This window comes from Spodoptera frugiperda, chromosome 27 (genome assembly GCF_023101765.2).
Source record: "Spodoptera frugiperda isolate SF20-4 chromosome 27, AGI-APGP_CSIRO_Sfru_2.0, whole genome shotgun sequence".
Lineage (NCBI taxonomy): Eukaryota > Metazoa > Arthropoda > Insecta > Lepidoptera > Noctuidae > Spodoptera > Spodoptera frugiperda.
Genome location: NC_064238.1, coordinates 7,727,050 through 7,742,783, shown reverse-complemented (window position 1 = coordinate 7,742,783; position 15,734 = coordinate 7,727,050). Strand labels below are relative to the sequence as shown.

General features: G+C 36.3%; 1 protein-coding gene across 2 annotated transcripts; it reads left to right on the top strand.

Moving 5' to 3' along the window:
- Window positions 1-2,593: 2,593 nt before the first annotated feature.
- On the top strand, window positions 2,594-15,101 carry LOC118263492 (sodium- and chloride-dependent glycine transporter 1). Of its 2 annotated transcripts, XM_035575524.2 has the most exons (13): window positions 2,594-2,987; window positions 4,085-4,244; window positions 4,736-5,023; window positions 5,115-5,268; window positions 5,654-5,786; window positions 6,817-6,951; window positions 7,031-7,134; window positions 7,217-7,454; window positions 7,539-7,667; window positions 7,750-7,959; window positions 8,043-8,216; window positions 8,299-8,469; window positions 8,559-8,706. In XM_035575524.2, exons 1-12 carry the CDS (start codon window positions 2,904-2,906, stop codon window positions 8,431-8,433), a joined length of 1,944 nt encoding a protein of 647 aa, XP_035431417.1. In that variant the 5' UTR covers window positions 2,594-2,903; the 3' UTR covers window positions 8,434-8,469; window positions 8,559-8,706. The 2 variants fall into 2 exon arrangements, with proteins under 2 accessions (XP_035431417.1, XP_035431416.2); XM_035575523.2 differs by lacking the exons at window positions 2,594-2,987; window positions 4,085-4,244; window positions 4,736-5,023; ... (6 more) ...; window positions 7,750-7,959; window positions 8,043-8,216 and having other exon boundaries at window positions 8,321-8,469; window positions 8,559-15,101.
- Window positions 15,102-15,734: the final 633 nt, after the last annotated feature.

Sequence of the window (15,734 nt, the reverse complement as noted above, 5' to 3'; positions counted from 1 at the left end):
TGTATGTCAGTACTAGGTAGGTATGTATGTAGATCCTAACTATCGTCTATCTATCTATTATCTAGGGTCGTGTTTACAGCTGACTGAGTAGAGGAAATTGATGGTTTGCGGATATTACCTTTACTTTGTGCACATGGCTGTTGTTTTGCATCCGTTTGTAGACCAGGTACAATATATAGGGAGTTAGATGCCTTCCTCTTTCAAACGAATTAAATTTTCGGTTGGTCAGTTACAGAGGACAGTAAGGTTCATAAATGACGTCACACTGTAGGTATTTCTATTATGTAGAATATGTAGACTATACTGTAGCTCGTAGGGCGTAGTTCGTAGCGCGTACCAGTGATTTTCCGCTATTAATCACCATGCTATGCATTTTGATGTCGAAATCCTAAACTCAGTGTGGTCGGCACGTCAATTAAGTCCAAGGTCCAACCTACGAGACTAAAAACACTACTACGCGCTACGAAATTCGCGCTACGAGTACTGATTGTAGTCTTTTGCATAGCTCGTAGCAGTGAGTTCTCATACCATACCAGGTATTTTGGTGTAGGGTTATTAGACTCTTTCCGTGCGTACGACCAGACTAGGAGATTAATAGCGGAGAACAACTGCTACGCACTACGCGTTACAAACTACGATCTACGCGCTACGCGTTACAAACTACGATCTACGCGCTACGCGTTACAAACTACGATCTACGCGCTACGCGTTACAAACTACGATCTACGCGCTACGCGTTACAAACTACGATCTACGCGCTACGCGTTACAAACTACGATCTACGCGCTACGCGTTACAAACTACGATCTACGCGCTACGCGTTACAAACTACGATCTACGCGCTACGCGTTACAAACTACGATCTACGCGCTACGCGTTACAAACTACGATCTACGCGCTACGCGTTACAAACTACGATCTACGCGCTACGCGTTACAAACTACGCGCTACGCGTTACAAACTACGCGCTACGCGTTACAAACTACGCGCTACGCGTTACAAACTACAATCTACGCGCTACGCGTTACAAACTACGATCTACGCGGTACGAGCTATGGCTGTATTACTTCGCCGCGTAGTAGGTTGCGCGTAACGCACCGTTTTTTTGATATTTATCTCTTTAGGGGAAAAGGAGGGGAGGTGTAGGTATATACTTGCTGTACAAGTGTACACCTCAAAATATAAGGCGATCGTTCAGTCACTATTGTGAAGCTCAAGATGTTGACATTGCGAAGGCATGCAAAGACAACAGTAGGTATTGCAACTAACTTACCTTCTTGCGGGAGTCGTACCTTTTGCGGTAAATCGTTATCCAAACTTTAAGAACTAAGATTTTTGGTTCTAAAGCGAGCGAAGTCGCGGTTAACAACTAGTTAGTATTCATCAATTGTATGTTGGTTTGTTATTGCTTGATGTCAAAATGGCTGATGGGATCGAGATGAAATTGGGAACAGGGGTAGGTTATGGTCTGGTAACACATGGAACATTTTTATCTCACAGAAACGCGGGCGAAGCCACTGGCAGAAGCTAGTATTCCATAAATACAAAACGTACATAAAAACTCGTATTAAACGATCCACCTTTATATTCTTCGTTACAAGTTTTCTTATAACAATAAATCGAAGAGGTCCCTCAATCCTACCCCTTGATGTACAAACTGAAACTATTTACCTATAATATGTACGTAAGTATATCGGCAGCCTGAATTCGTCTCGGTTGTTACCCGCCTGTAATACTGAAATACTGAAGGGTGCTAGGCGCAGGTGTACTTACTGCCTTAACAACCTTTTAGGTTACGTTAAGCAGAGGGAAAAGCTTTTAGCGGGTTATTTAGGCACAAACTTTTTTAATACTATGTAGTTCAATGTTTTCTGGCTTAATTACTTTGAATTTTTATTAGTATGTCGGTTTTCCACACGATTTAAATCTATTGTCATAAATATTTGGTTTACAATCGATTTGGTTTATGTTTGATAAGTTAAGGAATTTGAACTGAACACTTTATCATAGAAATGGTCTTCAATAACAAATCAAATCAATAATCTGAAAAATGTACGTGAAATCCGTTTTCCTGTGTATTTAAGGAACGGCTACGCTGTGCTACGAAGTATGCTACGAATGCTACGAAAATCAATCACTTTATAATATTTCCTTTGATTTAATGGCATTCAATTGTTTCGATATTTAATTAGGTGGTACCTAGGGTTTTTTTATAGATTTAATTACCTTTCTTCTTATCTATTATGTTTCTGATTATTTTCATAAAAGTAGGTCCCTGTATTAATGATAGCATCGAATTTGTACATAATTTTACTATGTAATAAACATTATTTTCCATAAAATAATGTTTCAATAAAGATTTAACGTATCCGTGAAAGGGTAGGAAATATGATCCTGATCTGAATTTGATGAGATGTAGTAAACAGCGTCTGTTGTTGTTTCTCATGGTCTTGTTAATGTCATAACGAATAAGTGTTAACTGTGTTCCTTAGCGATAATCAAGAAAATTTTCCATATTATGATGTAGTAGTAAAGAAAATTTTCACAACGGGGTAAAGAAGGGTGCGGGGGCGGCGGAGGCGGAGGCTTGATATTGACCTAGATGTTCATTCAGAGTTCGGTCGATGCGAAACTTGACATCTGCGCGTTCCTGCGTTTTGTATTTTTCGATTTAATGTACACTTAACTCGCTCGCTTTTTGATTAATTTCTTCTAAATCATCCCGTTTTAGTGTGCTTTATGTTTGTAAAGTGATTCAGTGGTATTCGTATCTTAGTTGTGGCGAGTGTGATGTTCAGTGCGATACTCGGTGTTCCGTGTGTCATTGACGCGGTGGTGACTACCGATATAATGCCTGAGCACCGATTTCTGTTCAAATAGTTTCCGCTGTGCTTTCATTTAAAATGTCGAAGTCATCTAAAACGCCAAAGACCGAGATTCCTGCAGTGACAACGGATATTTCAGCTATGGATAAGAAAATCGCTGATGTGAGTATCGACTACCGCTTAGCTAGATTTTCCTTAAAAGGTCTCCATTAAACGGCAATGGAAAGTGTATAATATTCGTTTTTATCATTTATCATTTTTAATTTAAAGAGGTTTATAGGTCCGTTCGATATGTAGGTCACATGGTATGTGATATAGATACCTACTTATATCACTCATCTACTTATGTCGTGTAACAATGACGATGTTGAGGCGAGTCGACAAATTGTGCTTAGCACCAGCTGATTCGTGTGTGAATCAAAGGTTCATTTTCAGGAATATTTTGTTTCATATTGCCATCTAACGGACGAAGCAACAAGCTTTATTACATTTATGTACTGAAATATCCAGTGCGTTGCTCTTTCATGCACCTATATAGTATAGATACCTATGTACTTTTATTTCACATCACATTATTAATGGTGTCCTTACTTCTTCAAAATTCTAATATCCTCGTAGGATTCACAAATGTAGAGTAGGGGGAGCTAGGGTAGTTAAGTATTGACGCAGGTAGCTTCTGCCTACATGGGAATAAACGGACGTATAAGTTAGATGACTAAACTAGGGCATGTGGTGACCGGCGAAGAATGAACCACTCCATTTCTTAACATTTGTGTCAGCACCTACTCGTATGAGCTTATTGTATTAGGGACAACTAATTGCTTCCATCAGCATTCAATTAGTACGTAAGTAGTGCTATGAACTTACCGATGAACGCACTATTAATGTGGTAAAATGCAATTTGTTAATTCGAATTTATTGTTAAGAATTTATGTAAAATAATGAAATAAAAAATATTTCGTCCGAGTACCTGGTTGTAAATAGGTACTTAACCTCTATTGCTCTAACATTTGAGTTGTCTGCAGAATGATATCACTCACAATACATTTTTAAACATTTATTTAAACCAGGCTTTAGCGAACGTTTGAAAACACTAAAAATTACAATTGTTACGAGAAATGTACCTAACTTTAATAAAATAACCTCAAACAAAAGACTTTTATTACTATAACTACATTAAAATAGGTTTTACCTGGTTTAACTCAATGTATAACTACAGGAAAATAGATAAGAAATGGATCTTTGAAATTGTTATACAGAGTAAAGACGAATTGAATCCGGAGCCAGCGGCAGAAGACGCTGAACCAGCGCGTGGCAATTGGACTGGACGGTTTGACTTCTTACTATCACTGCTGGGGTATAGTGTGGGCTTGGGCAATGTCTGGCGATTCCCTTATCTATGCTACAATAACGGAGGAGGTAAATAAAATTGAATATTTTTCCAATATACCTTTTGACGTGTGTATTTTAATAATATGGAATGTATCTACCACAGAAACCTATTCCATTTTACACCCTTAGAATATAAAATGGTCCTATGTACATAAATCACAGTACTTAAGTTTTGAAATGACGCTGTGCAAATCCGAGAATAGTTGCGTGGGATGAACGCACTTAACAAGCACGCGTTGACCCCTTGGTATTTACGAGACATCCTGCCTTGGAGGTTAATATAGGGTCTCGAGATCTGCTTCTTTCCACCTACTAGATATTTATTTTGTTCTCTTTACGTGCTGTTATGATGACCTTTTCATAAAATTTCTGTTTAAAGATAAACGTCCATGAAGTATGAACAACAAGCATTTGCCTTACATAATGATCTTCCTTTCATCCTTCTTATTTAGATAACTTTCGTTTCGTCTTTATACCTAAGCAGCAGCCAAACAATAATGTACCTTATTTACTTGCAGGAGCGTTTCTTATACCATTCACTGTGATGCTTATCATCGCTGGTTTACCTCTGATGTTTATGGAGCTATCGTTCGGACAGTATGCTGCTCTGGGCCCTGTGGCCGTGTACAACAAATTCTGTCCACTATTCCAAGGACTTGGGTATGGCATGGTGATAGTTTCCAGTATCGTCATGCTGTACTACAATCTGATCATTGCTTGGACGATTTACTACATGGCTGTGTCGTTTATGAGCATTTTCTACCAACTACCCTGGCAGAATTGCGACGCCGAATGGAGCACTGAACGTTAGTATTATTTAAAAAAAAACTATCATTCTGTCACGCTATTGGTCCTTTTTGTAGACTTCGGTTGTCTTTACGATATTATTCTGTTTAGATTGCTATTCCTACGAAGAAGCGGACATATGTGAAGCGGTCAACGGAACATACTATTTGAGACAATGCTTCAATCAGACGTACGCTCAGTTACACAATATCAATGCTTTAGCTGACGTGGCACTTCGTCGACCACCCGCGGAAGAGTATTTTACGTAAGTACCCTACTTTATTGTTATATCTCTGAGTAGGGACCTAGTACCTACGAATCTTTGTGTAAGATTCAATGATAGGGTATCGAACTTGTAGTCTAGTTTACTACAAATGTTCTTGTCATTTCTCGATCGACTGCACGGTTGGTGCGGTGGCTGGGCAACCGGCTGCCGCGCAACGTGTAGCGGTTTCGATTCCCGCACGGAGCAACTTTTTGTGTGATCCCCAAATTGTTGTTTCGGGTCTGGGTGTCATGTGTTTGTGGAATTATATGTTTGTAAACGTATCCACGATACAGGAGAAAATTCTAGACTGGAGCAACGTTGAAATAAGCCTCCTTACAGTTATGTCAGTGCCTCACATAAAGAAAACTTATTTATCTTGTAGAAACCAAGTGTTGGGCCTCTCATCTGGCATTGAAGAAACTGGCCAAATCCGCTGGGGCATGGCTGTGTGCTTACTGGCAGCATGGCTTATCGTGTTTCTGTGCTTGTGTAAGGGCGTTCAGTCTTCGGGGAAGGTGAGTACAAATTATGTTACTTGAAGATACTTATGTATCACGAATTATTCTGATCTTTTCATATGAGCGCTAGGGCGAAACCCATTACTAAACAGAGACTCCTTTTATATACCGTGGAGTTCTACTACTACAGATGTTCACGTATTAAATTTAACATCATTGAGTTTATTAGTCAAAACGAACCTGGTAATAACAAATAAGCAATAAGTTTCTCACGATTGTCCATGGCAGAAACACGTCTATCCCCAATAAAATATCACGAGGAACTGGTTACCCTACCGTACGACAATAAAATGCTCTTTTTCGCGACGCCGCAACACCGCAACGCAAACCGCTGATTTTAGCGGCGCGGCGCCGCAACGCGGTTATGTGTTTCGGCCCTAATACATTGGTTGACTTAGGTGAAAAGATAACCTGAAACCCATCTTTCCGTAATCACCAAAAATTTGTGAGGTGTTTGTTACCATTTAATCTCAAAGCTAATCAAATATTTTAAGTAAATATTTGAATAAAAATGAATAAAAGGCATTTTTCAATACTCAAATATCCTTTAGTCAAAGATGCTCTCGAAATCTTTTTAATAATATTGATTAAAAATATTTTAAACACAGCATCACTTGATACAATACGTCCCAGAATTGTCATACTTTTCAATATATTTATACAGCATTCAGTACTTGACACTTCCCGACGTTATTTAAGTAACTTTCGTTCTAATGACAATAACATATCAGGTGAAGCGTAAACTGTTTTGGGAATTTACTTCCCAAAGAAGTTTTACAAAACATTTCGTATTTTCCGTTAGCTTACTTCTTAAACAATTGAAGAAGTATACTTGTACATTTGTATAGTGATTTTCTTGCTTAATATTAAACAAATGAAACTGGAATTTGAAACAGTGTTTGTGTCAATTGTCTTTAGGTTTTTAAAAGTTAGGTAATCTACCTAATACCTATGTAGTGATACATTGTGGCTTTAATATTTATACAGTTTCTCAAGTCTAACACGTCTAAATTAACTTTTTTTACAGGTTGTGTATTTCACTGCACTTTTCCCATACGTCGTGCTGGTTATTTTGTTCTTCCGCGGGGTAACCTTACCTGGCGCATCGACCGGAATCCTCTTCTATTTGACACCTGACTTCAGCCAGCTTTTAAACGCTCAGGTACTTCAAGAACATTTTAATAAAGTTCTCTACTTACTATATTTTCTAGGAAAAATATTACATTGAATATAAATTCCAGGTTTGGGGTGACGCTGCTGTGCAAATATTTTTCGCGCTGAGTCCCGCATGGGGTGGTCTTATTACACTTTCATCTTACAACAAGTTTTCCAACAATTGCTACATGTAAGTGGTATTTTTTCGTGCTTTTATTTACAAATCAATGTTTTTAAATTATTATGTATTTATGTTTATACTCCTTTCACAGAGACTCCTTGATCGTCGCCGTATCAAATATTTTAACATCTTTCTTCGCGGGTCTGGTTATATTCTCTGTAATCGGATTTCTGGCTCATGAGTTGAATGTGGAAGTCGACCGAGTAGTGGACCAGGGCGCTGGACTTGCTTTCATCGTATATCCTGAAGTAGTCACACGGCTGCCTGTATCACCGCTTTGGTCTATACTATTCTTTGTCATGCTGCTTACTCTGGGCCTCGACTCTCAGGTAAAAACCAAGTTTAAAGTTGTATATTTTTTATTCCTATGTTATTTCTACATTGTTTATCAAATTAATATTTTTCTATTTTAGTTTGCACTTATGGAAACGGTTACAACGGCAATATTGGACAGGTTTCCCAATTTCCGCCAGAAGAAAGTGTGGGTTGTGTTGACAGTCGCAGTTTTTGGCTATCTCGGTGGACTTATTTTCACAACCAATGTAAGATATTTCTTAAAGTTACACTTTACTCTATTGCGTATCTATCATTCTTTGTACTTTAATTATCATTATTATCTTTCAGAGCGGCATGTACTGGTTGCAATTAATGGACAAATACGCTGCAAATTGGTCTGTGTTGATCATAGCAATTGGCGAGTGCATTCTGATAGCTTGGATCTACGGGGCAGAAAAATTCTGTGGTGACATTCAGCGAATGATTGGACGTCAGACCAAGTTGTGGGTGTTCTTTTGGAGTGCTATGTGGCGTATTATTACACCAGCCGCTTTAGTGGTACGTACATTTTATTTATTTAGGATAAATCATTTCGGAGTAAGATTTTTATTCATCATATTGTTATTTTTATTCATCTGCAGTTCATCCTGGTGTTCAACTGGATTGAGTATAAACCTGCTTCTTACGGGTATTACGTGTACCCGATGTGGGCCGATGCTGTCGGCTGGATCCTGGGCGTACTCCCTGTCATTGTTGTCGTGTTGATGGCCATCGATCAGATTTGTAGCGGACCCGATGATCTTACCATTATGGAGGTAACTATTAGTATTGAGTTGAATTTAGATCGGTATGGTATAATAGGTCGGTTTCTTTACGTATCTATTATCGCGATTGCAGAAAGCACGAGCGTTGTCTCGTCCCACGGAGGAGTGGGGTCCATCGGCGACTGCTGTAATGCGCCATGAGACTGAGCTGTCACCCCCAGTTCTGCTGCTTCACGGCCGTCCCGTGCTTCGTGAACGCGGTGCTTGACCCCCGCATACTCATCCGCTTGTTGCCATGCGGAAGGTAAGCAAACTAACCACATTTGTAAATAGATACACTCATTCACTTTCGAACTATTTACTTAATTAACTTTTCCATTAATTTTTCTGTAGACATCACAAGATGGTGGAGATTCAACCTCTATTACCAGTGGAATAGAAAATGAAATTAAAAAGCCTGGAGCAATTGGAAAAACAAAACGGAATTCCATTAAACGGAAAGTTCAGAATTTCAGCCATGAATCTGACGATGCTGTCATTGAGCCACTCTTGCAGAAAGATAAAGAAAAGCCCGAAACAACAAAGCCAAGTGCCAAATTTAACCTTTTGTCAAAAACTAAGACTGACGATTTGAGCGAAAAAGGAACCGATAAGGACAAACTAATCACGGATGATAAACTGCAGAAGTCAGGTATATCGAATGCTTCTGAGATCACTGACAAAATATCATCATCTTCTAATTCGAAAGAAAACAATATACCCAAAATTACAAGTGCCAATGCTCCTTTACATAATCACATGAATACCAACGTGTTTGGTTCACCTGATGGCTTAAAAGGATTTGTTGCACCAAAAAGCCAAATTTTAGTAGAGATTGATGGCTGTAAACAGGTCGGCTATAATCCAAGTCCATTAATATTCACAACAGCGAAAATACACACTGATGGCAAAACAAAACACATGGAACCAGTTCAAGTAACTCCAGTACCAATTCTGTCAACAATTGAAGTGAGTGTCTTAAAAAGTGGAGGCAATGCGTCTGAAAAATCTGGTCAAGTAAGTTCCAACATCAGTACAGTATATGCGATGCCTCATACTAGCAAAAATATAATAGAACCAACATACAAAGCTGTCAATAACGTGCCAACGACACAAAATAAAGCGGTTATTGATATCAAGATCCCTAGCATAATGAGCACTGAATTAGATAAGACCTCAAAAGTATTGTCCTCTAGCAAAGAAACAAAACCAACACAATCTAAAATATCTCCTACCGGAATACCAGATAAAACGACGGGGAATAAAAGCTTCACTAAAGAGAATAAACCAGAAAAAGATGAAAAACATATAAAACCACCCATATCACAGGTTGGTAATTATAATGATGCCAAAGTTACATCAAGTTCGGTTGCTACGACAAAATCTGTTCCAACTAATAATTCTATGAAAGATAGTGGCGCGCTTGATAAAACTAAAGATAAGTTAGAATCACATCGGCAACCTGAACATAAAATTGAATTGACTAAGACTGCTAAGCTAGACAGTACAGACTCACAAAAAAACAAAGAACGTGATGACATTAAGACAAGTAAGGATAAAAATAAAGAAGCTTCAAATACTTCCACTAGTAGCAGGCAATTGCAGCGCCAAAGTATTGTAGAAAAGGAAGATACAATATCGAATATAAAACCAACTAACGATTTAAAAAGCACGAATAAAGCAGTTGATAGTCAAAAGAATAAATCGGCAGACAGTCAAAAATCCTCTAAAATTGAAACCAGTGACAAAACTAAATTGCCAAAGCCTAGTGCCAATAGTATTCCAGTTACTAACGTAACAATTAATAACAACACTACCCCTAATACAGCACCTAATTTAGCCACAAATGTAAATAAAAATGTTAGTGCCAATAAATCATCAATTCCTACAACCATTACTTCATCTGTTGTAAAATCCCCTATTCCAACGACTAAAAACTTGTCAGAAGGCAAATCATCCGCTACAACAACTACCACTTCATCTGCTGTCAAAATATCTACTCCAACAACTACCCCGTTCACTACCAGTAAAACGATTGTATCTACAATGAGTCCATCAAATGCAACTACATCGACAATCAGTAAAAATATGTCCACTCCTATCTCTACAACCGCTCCTGTAAAAAAGACATCTATACCCGTCACCACAGCTCCGGTTACCAATAAAACATCAGTGCCTGCATCGGTGACAGTGGCTTCTAGTAAAGTTACTGCTCCGTCAACTATAAAGACAGACAATAAATCAGCTGTTATACCCGCAACTATAACTAACGCTCCGAGTAACAAGACGTCTCAGTCAATAACTTCAGGAGCAAATAAGGGATATAGTCCTTCAGTTACCACATCAACGGTTAAAATGACTTCAGGGCCTCATACCACGACGCCAGTCGACAAGACCACTACATCGAATTCAATTTCCTCAGCCAAATCCATAGCCTCAAGCATTGCTTCAGCAAAACCGCCTGCTACAACTACATCTTCAGTTTCAAAGACTTCAAATACTGAAAAACCATCAGTTACTGCTTCTTCTGGAAACATTAAGCCAGAGGTGACGAAAGCAAGCTCCAATGCTAAATCACAAGAATCAAATATTCAATCCAAACCTACGAGTTCAATAACTACTACGAAACCATCAAAAGTTTCATCAGCTATAACTCCAGCAACTACTTCTCAAAGGATTGATATAACTAAATCACAGAATACAATAACGACAGCGAAGCCGACATCAAGTAAAGCAATCCCACAGACCATAGTAGGCAAATCAACCGACGCACCTAAGAGCTCAACAAGCAACGAAAAACCTTCATCAGTAAAAAGTAGTGGCACATCATCAAGTTCAGCTACAACGAGTGGAGTGTCAAACGTCACGGTTACTGCTGCTGCAACTTCTCCTCCCTTGGCTTCTACTGGATCATCATCGAAAACTACAGAAGGTAATAAACAAAATGACTCAAAGTCGAAAGAATTAAGTAACGGTAGCAAAAGTTTAAAAGCTTAACAGTTATTACGAAATGAGTTTGGGTTTTTAGGAGATATACAAGTGGCTCAATCCATAGTTGTAATGATAATAATTAATTTGTATAACGAAGTATTCCAAAATTTATCACAAGGTATAATGTACAATCTAGTCATCAAGATGCTTGTATTCTAGGTTGCACAACTCACTTTTCTTATGATATAGATATTTCCTTATTCCTCGCTCAGCGTAGTGGAATAGTGTGTTATATAGCTGTAAATACCTATCATAGTACATTATGTGAACTGAATGGTCAATGTGTCTAATCTTCTGTATGCATGAAATCATACTAATAATTATATTAGGTACTTAGTTAAAGGTGCGCGTTGGAGTAGACATATTTGTAGGTAAAGGTTGATCCGTGTAACACGTGTATTTGCTCATGGTAAATAAATGAAAGGAATTGAAAAGTTTATAAAAAAAAACTGTTAATTATATTTTAAATAGAAAAATAACTACTTAATTTAAAGTTTAAACCAGAATTTTTAACCTTCCAAGTGCCATTTCGAAGCCTGTGTGAAAATATGCATAGCAATATTACCGATTAGTTACCAAAACATGGAATGTTATACGTTGACGGACATACGGACGGTAGGTTAGTGGTGCTAAGAAAGACATATTTTTCATAGACAATATTATTATTATATTTTCGATACCATTTAGAGATGAATACCTAGTTTCATCTCACAGTGTCAATTTATATCATTATTAAATTGATGTGTATCTATCATTGACAAACCAGAAATGAAGTAAATAAGATATAATATGTACTATGCATTGCACCTGTTTGTAGGTGCTCTGTAAATTTCATTTATCAATGACGAGAGAAAATTATAAAAACGCAGGGTAGAAACTGATAATACAAGAATTATTAATTTAATAATAGCAATCTAAATTTCATTGATGTATGTTTGAATATTTGATACTATTTTTTTAGAATGCTCATTTGAGGCGGGTAATATGACGGAGATTATTTGATTTTGAACAGAAACTTGAGTCAAACAATGAAGGTAAAGCACAGCAATATTGGAATGATGTCCGGTAAAATCCAGTAATTTGGCTCCCCTTGCATTTGATGCTTGAACTACCAAGAAAACTTTTTCATAGTAAGATCGTTACTCCCAAAAAATGTGTTACAAATTGTAAGTTTCCATCGTACAATGCACTAAAAACAATCACACAAAGTCATTGACAGACGACCGTCAGCCAGGTATCACAGGGTGGTGCATTATCAAATTTAATAAATTTTATTACATTGCCAAATTAAAAAAATACAATTTCTTTTAATTACATAAATTGATTGTCAAACAAACGCTTATAATACAATAGTACGGTTCGGATGAGAGGTATGTACATGAATTTGATCAATGCAGTTGAAACATGTTTACAAATAGTAGATACTTTAGTTGTCAAATACTCGTAACACCAACGTCCCAGCACAATTCTTATTGTAGTACATCGTCCAGTTAATAATGAATTCCGTCTGTAAAGTAAATGCACAAAACATTTTATTTTCCGTGTCGTTAGTATGTCATAAATAAGTCTCAAATAGTGTCAATAGTATTTACATAATGGATGGCAGAATACATTTTTCTGATCCGATGAAGCAGATTTTGAGAAACATATTTTTCCCAGAGATGGACTATCCTCAGGCATTAAAGTAACCGATCAGCTAGCCAGAATAAATATAAGGTCAGTTCCAATTCACAATACAAAGTATTTGTATTTATTTTTTTCTGAAATCTTAACAATAAAAGACATACATAAACATATTTTGAATTATTTTTACTTAGCTGACGAATTTAATGAACTTTCTTTACATGCAGATTAACCCAGTGTGTTAAAGAAACTAATTGCTGGAGAATGTAGCGAGGTTATAGTAGGATATGAATTTCAGCTATGTTTTTAATAATCTATACATAATTTGGTGAAATACAAACTGAAGATGAAGTAATAACAGGATTCGTGAACAATATTAGATCTTTGATCGCCTGAAGAACTGAATAATTGACTGACTCCGACAGTAAGAACAGTTGTCTGCTTGTGAGTGTAATATTGCTAATTGAATAAATGTCATGTCCGTTATAATTTCAGTCCTTAGCCAGTAGACATTACCAATTCTCATAAATATACCTAAATTGATTAAAAATAATGTTCCCAATGATAAAATCGATTCCCAAAGAGGAAATAAAATTTTGGAATAATAAACATGTGTTAAATAAAATTAGGAAAAAAGTATTTTGTTAATACATATTATATTATTTGTCTATTTAGAAATTATAGTCTTCTATTAAATTGTACTTTTCTTCAAGAGTTCACCCGTTATAATATATACTATGTGAAGTAGGTATCAAATTAATTATTTGTTTGTACTAGGTTAGAAATTAACTCATTATGTGATGCCTAGCCAAATGTGTAAGTCAGTTAAAATATTAAAAAAAATAACTATAATACCGCATAATAAAATAAATGTAATACAAATTTTATAAACTGCCATAGAAAATAATTTTCTTATAAACCGTTTATTTTTTGTGAATTACTAGTAGAACGTGTTAAGGTTTTATTTTGTGTAAAAGGTTGGTTTATTCAAAGTTCACATATCTCTTTCTTCTTATAATGTCGGATAAAATGCAATCTTTTTAGAAAATATGTGTGTAATATCTTCCTAAATGTTGTATTTGCCACCATTTTGCACAAAGACGTTATTTTGCACCTAACCTTACAAACTAAATAAATACCTATTCCATGTAAGTAGATAGATTATTTTGTTAAGTAATTAGTGATTAGAATGGTTAGGACAACGTTCACTACAATTTTATCCTTAACCTGTAAACTTGAATGTAGTTACATACTTTATTTGTTCATTGTATCGACTTCTCTGTATGTTAAATATTTATTGGACATATTGGAATAATACTTAATAATTTATTAGAGAAGAATGAATAATGGTTCATTAGTAGATGCTTTCAAAGTATTAAGGGTTCTTTGCACTGTTGATGAGTATTTAAATTCAATTATTAAAGAACGATTGCGTAAGTAGGTACCTTAACTTAAACTGTAGATATCAAGTTGGTAGATTAGATTTGTCGTTTAGATACTTTACTGAAATTGTAGGTTTATAGAATCTAAGGAAAATAAAATTGTATTTAAATTAAGTTGTTATAATTTTTTAGATAACTTTATTTTGATAACTATCATATTTTATCCTGTAGGTACTGAATTTATAAATGAACCTACCTGAAGATTTGTATGATTATTGAATATGTAGTTCACCTATTTGTTTTTGAATAGGTACCTACCCGTTTAGTTGTCCAAACATACATAGGGTTGTTCGTAGGTCGAGGTAATTGTGTAGTGGAGGAGCGCGCCGGCGCCGGCCCCGGACCGGCTCTCCGGGCGGCGCAGGCGCGGCTGGTAGGGTAGCTATGTGTTACGGCGGAAAGCACGGTGACGAACGATACAGATGCTAACTCACCGATACAGGGCAATATGGATATTGTGTATTTCCAAAATACGTATGTTTCTACGTGACAATTAAACGCCTAAATTGATTAGCATATTGTTGTTGAACTTGATGTATTTTAGAGAATTATTGATCAAATCGATGTTATATAGATGTTTATTGTAAATATTAGCTTTAATTGAAGCCAAAGAAATATGGAATGGTCTAGAGTGTTATAGAAGGCTGTATTTTTGGGTGATATTTTAGAAGGATGGCATCATATCTTTCATAACATTATATAAAATAACACGATATAACTATCTAATAATAACAGATATGAGCTGGAGATGGACATAGAAAAGGTAATGATGTGATAAATGCAAATGGATTTTAGTTTTAGTGTTGTTGTGCTATTAATAAAATATGTTCCAATGTGGTTATTTGCTGTTTTCTTTTATTTATAACCCTTGCTCTTCCCTTTATACAATTTCAAATAATAGAACTTTCAGAAATGCATGAACTGACGTTACCACTGGTGTTCCTCAAGGTAACATCATTGGTCAAACTCAATTAATTTGAGTACAACAATTGTTATGTTCTTTATCAGTAGCAATAGCAACGTCACGCTTTTTATCCCTGAAGGCGTACCGCTACACAATATTCACTATTTGTGTTATAAGTTCCATGTAATCCCTATTACCATATACTGGCATATAGTAGCACGGGCACAATTCCATGCTCCGTGCTACTACCGAGAATTTTTTCGAAAAAATCAGAAAAGCCCAGTAATACTTAATGAATACAATAATTGTTATTTTGCTTTATCATAAAATATAATCAGTAATCGTTTACATAAAAAGTCGTTAAGAAATGGAATCTTCAAACAAAGATAAACAAAACTATTACGTTACCGGTTTAATGACAAACACCAATATTTTCATAGTTGAAGTCTTAAAGATACGATGCGATGGAGAATAGGCATTTGTGCAATGAATTTGAAAAACAAACAAACCAACAATGTGTTCGAGACTGTGTATAAGTATCTAAGTGTAAACACATTTCTACTTTTTCTT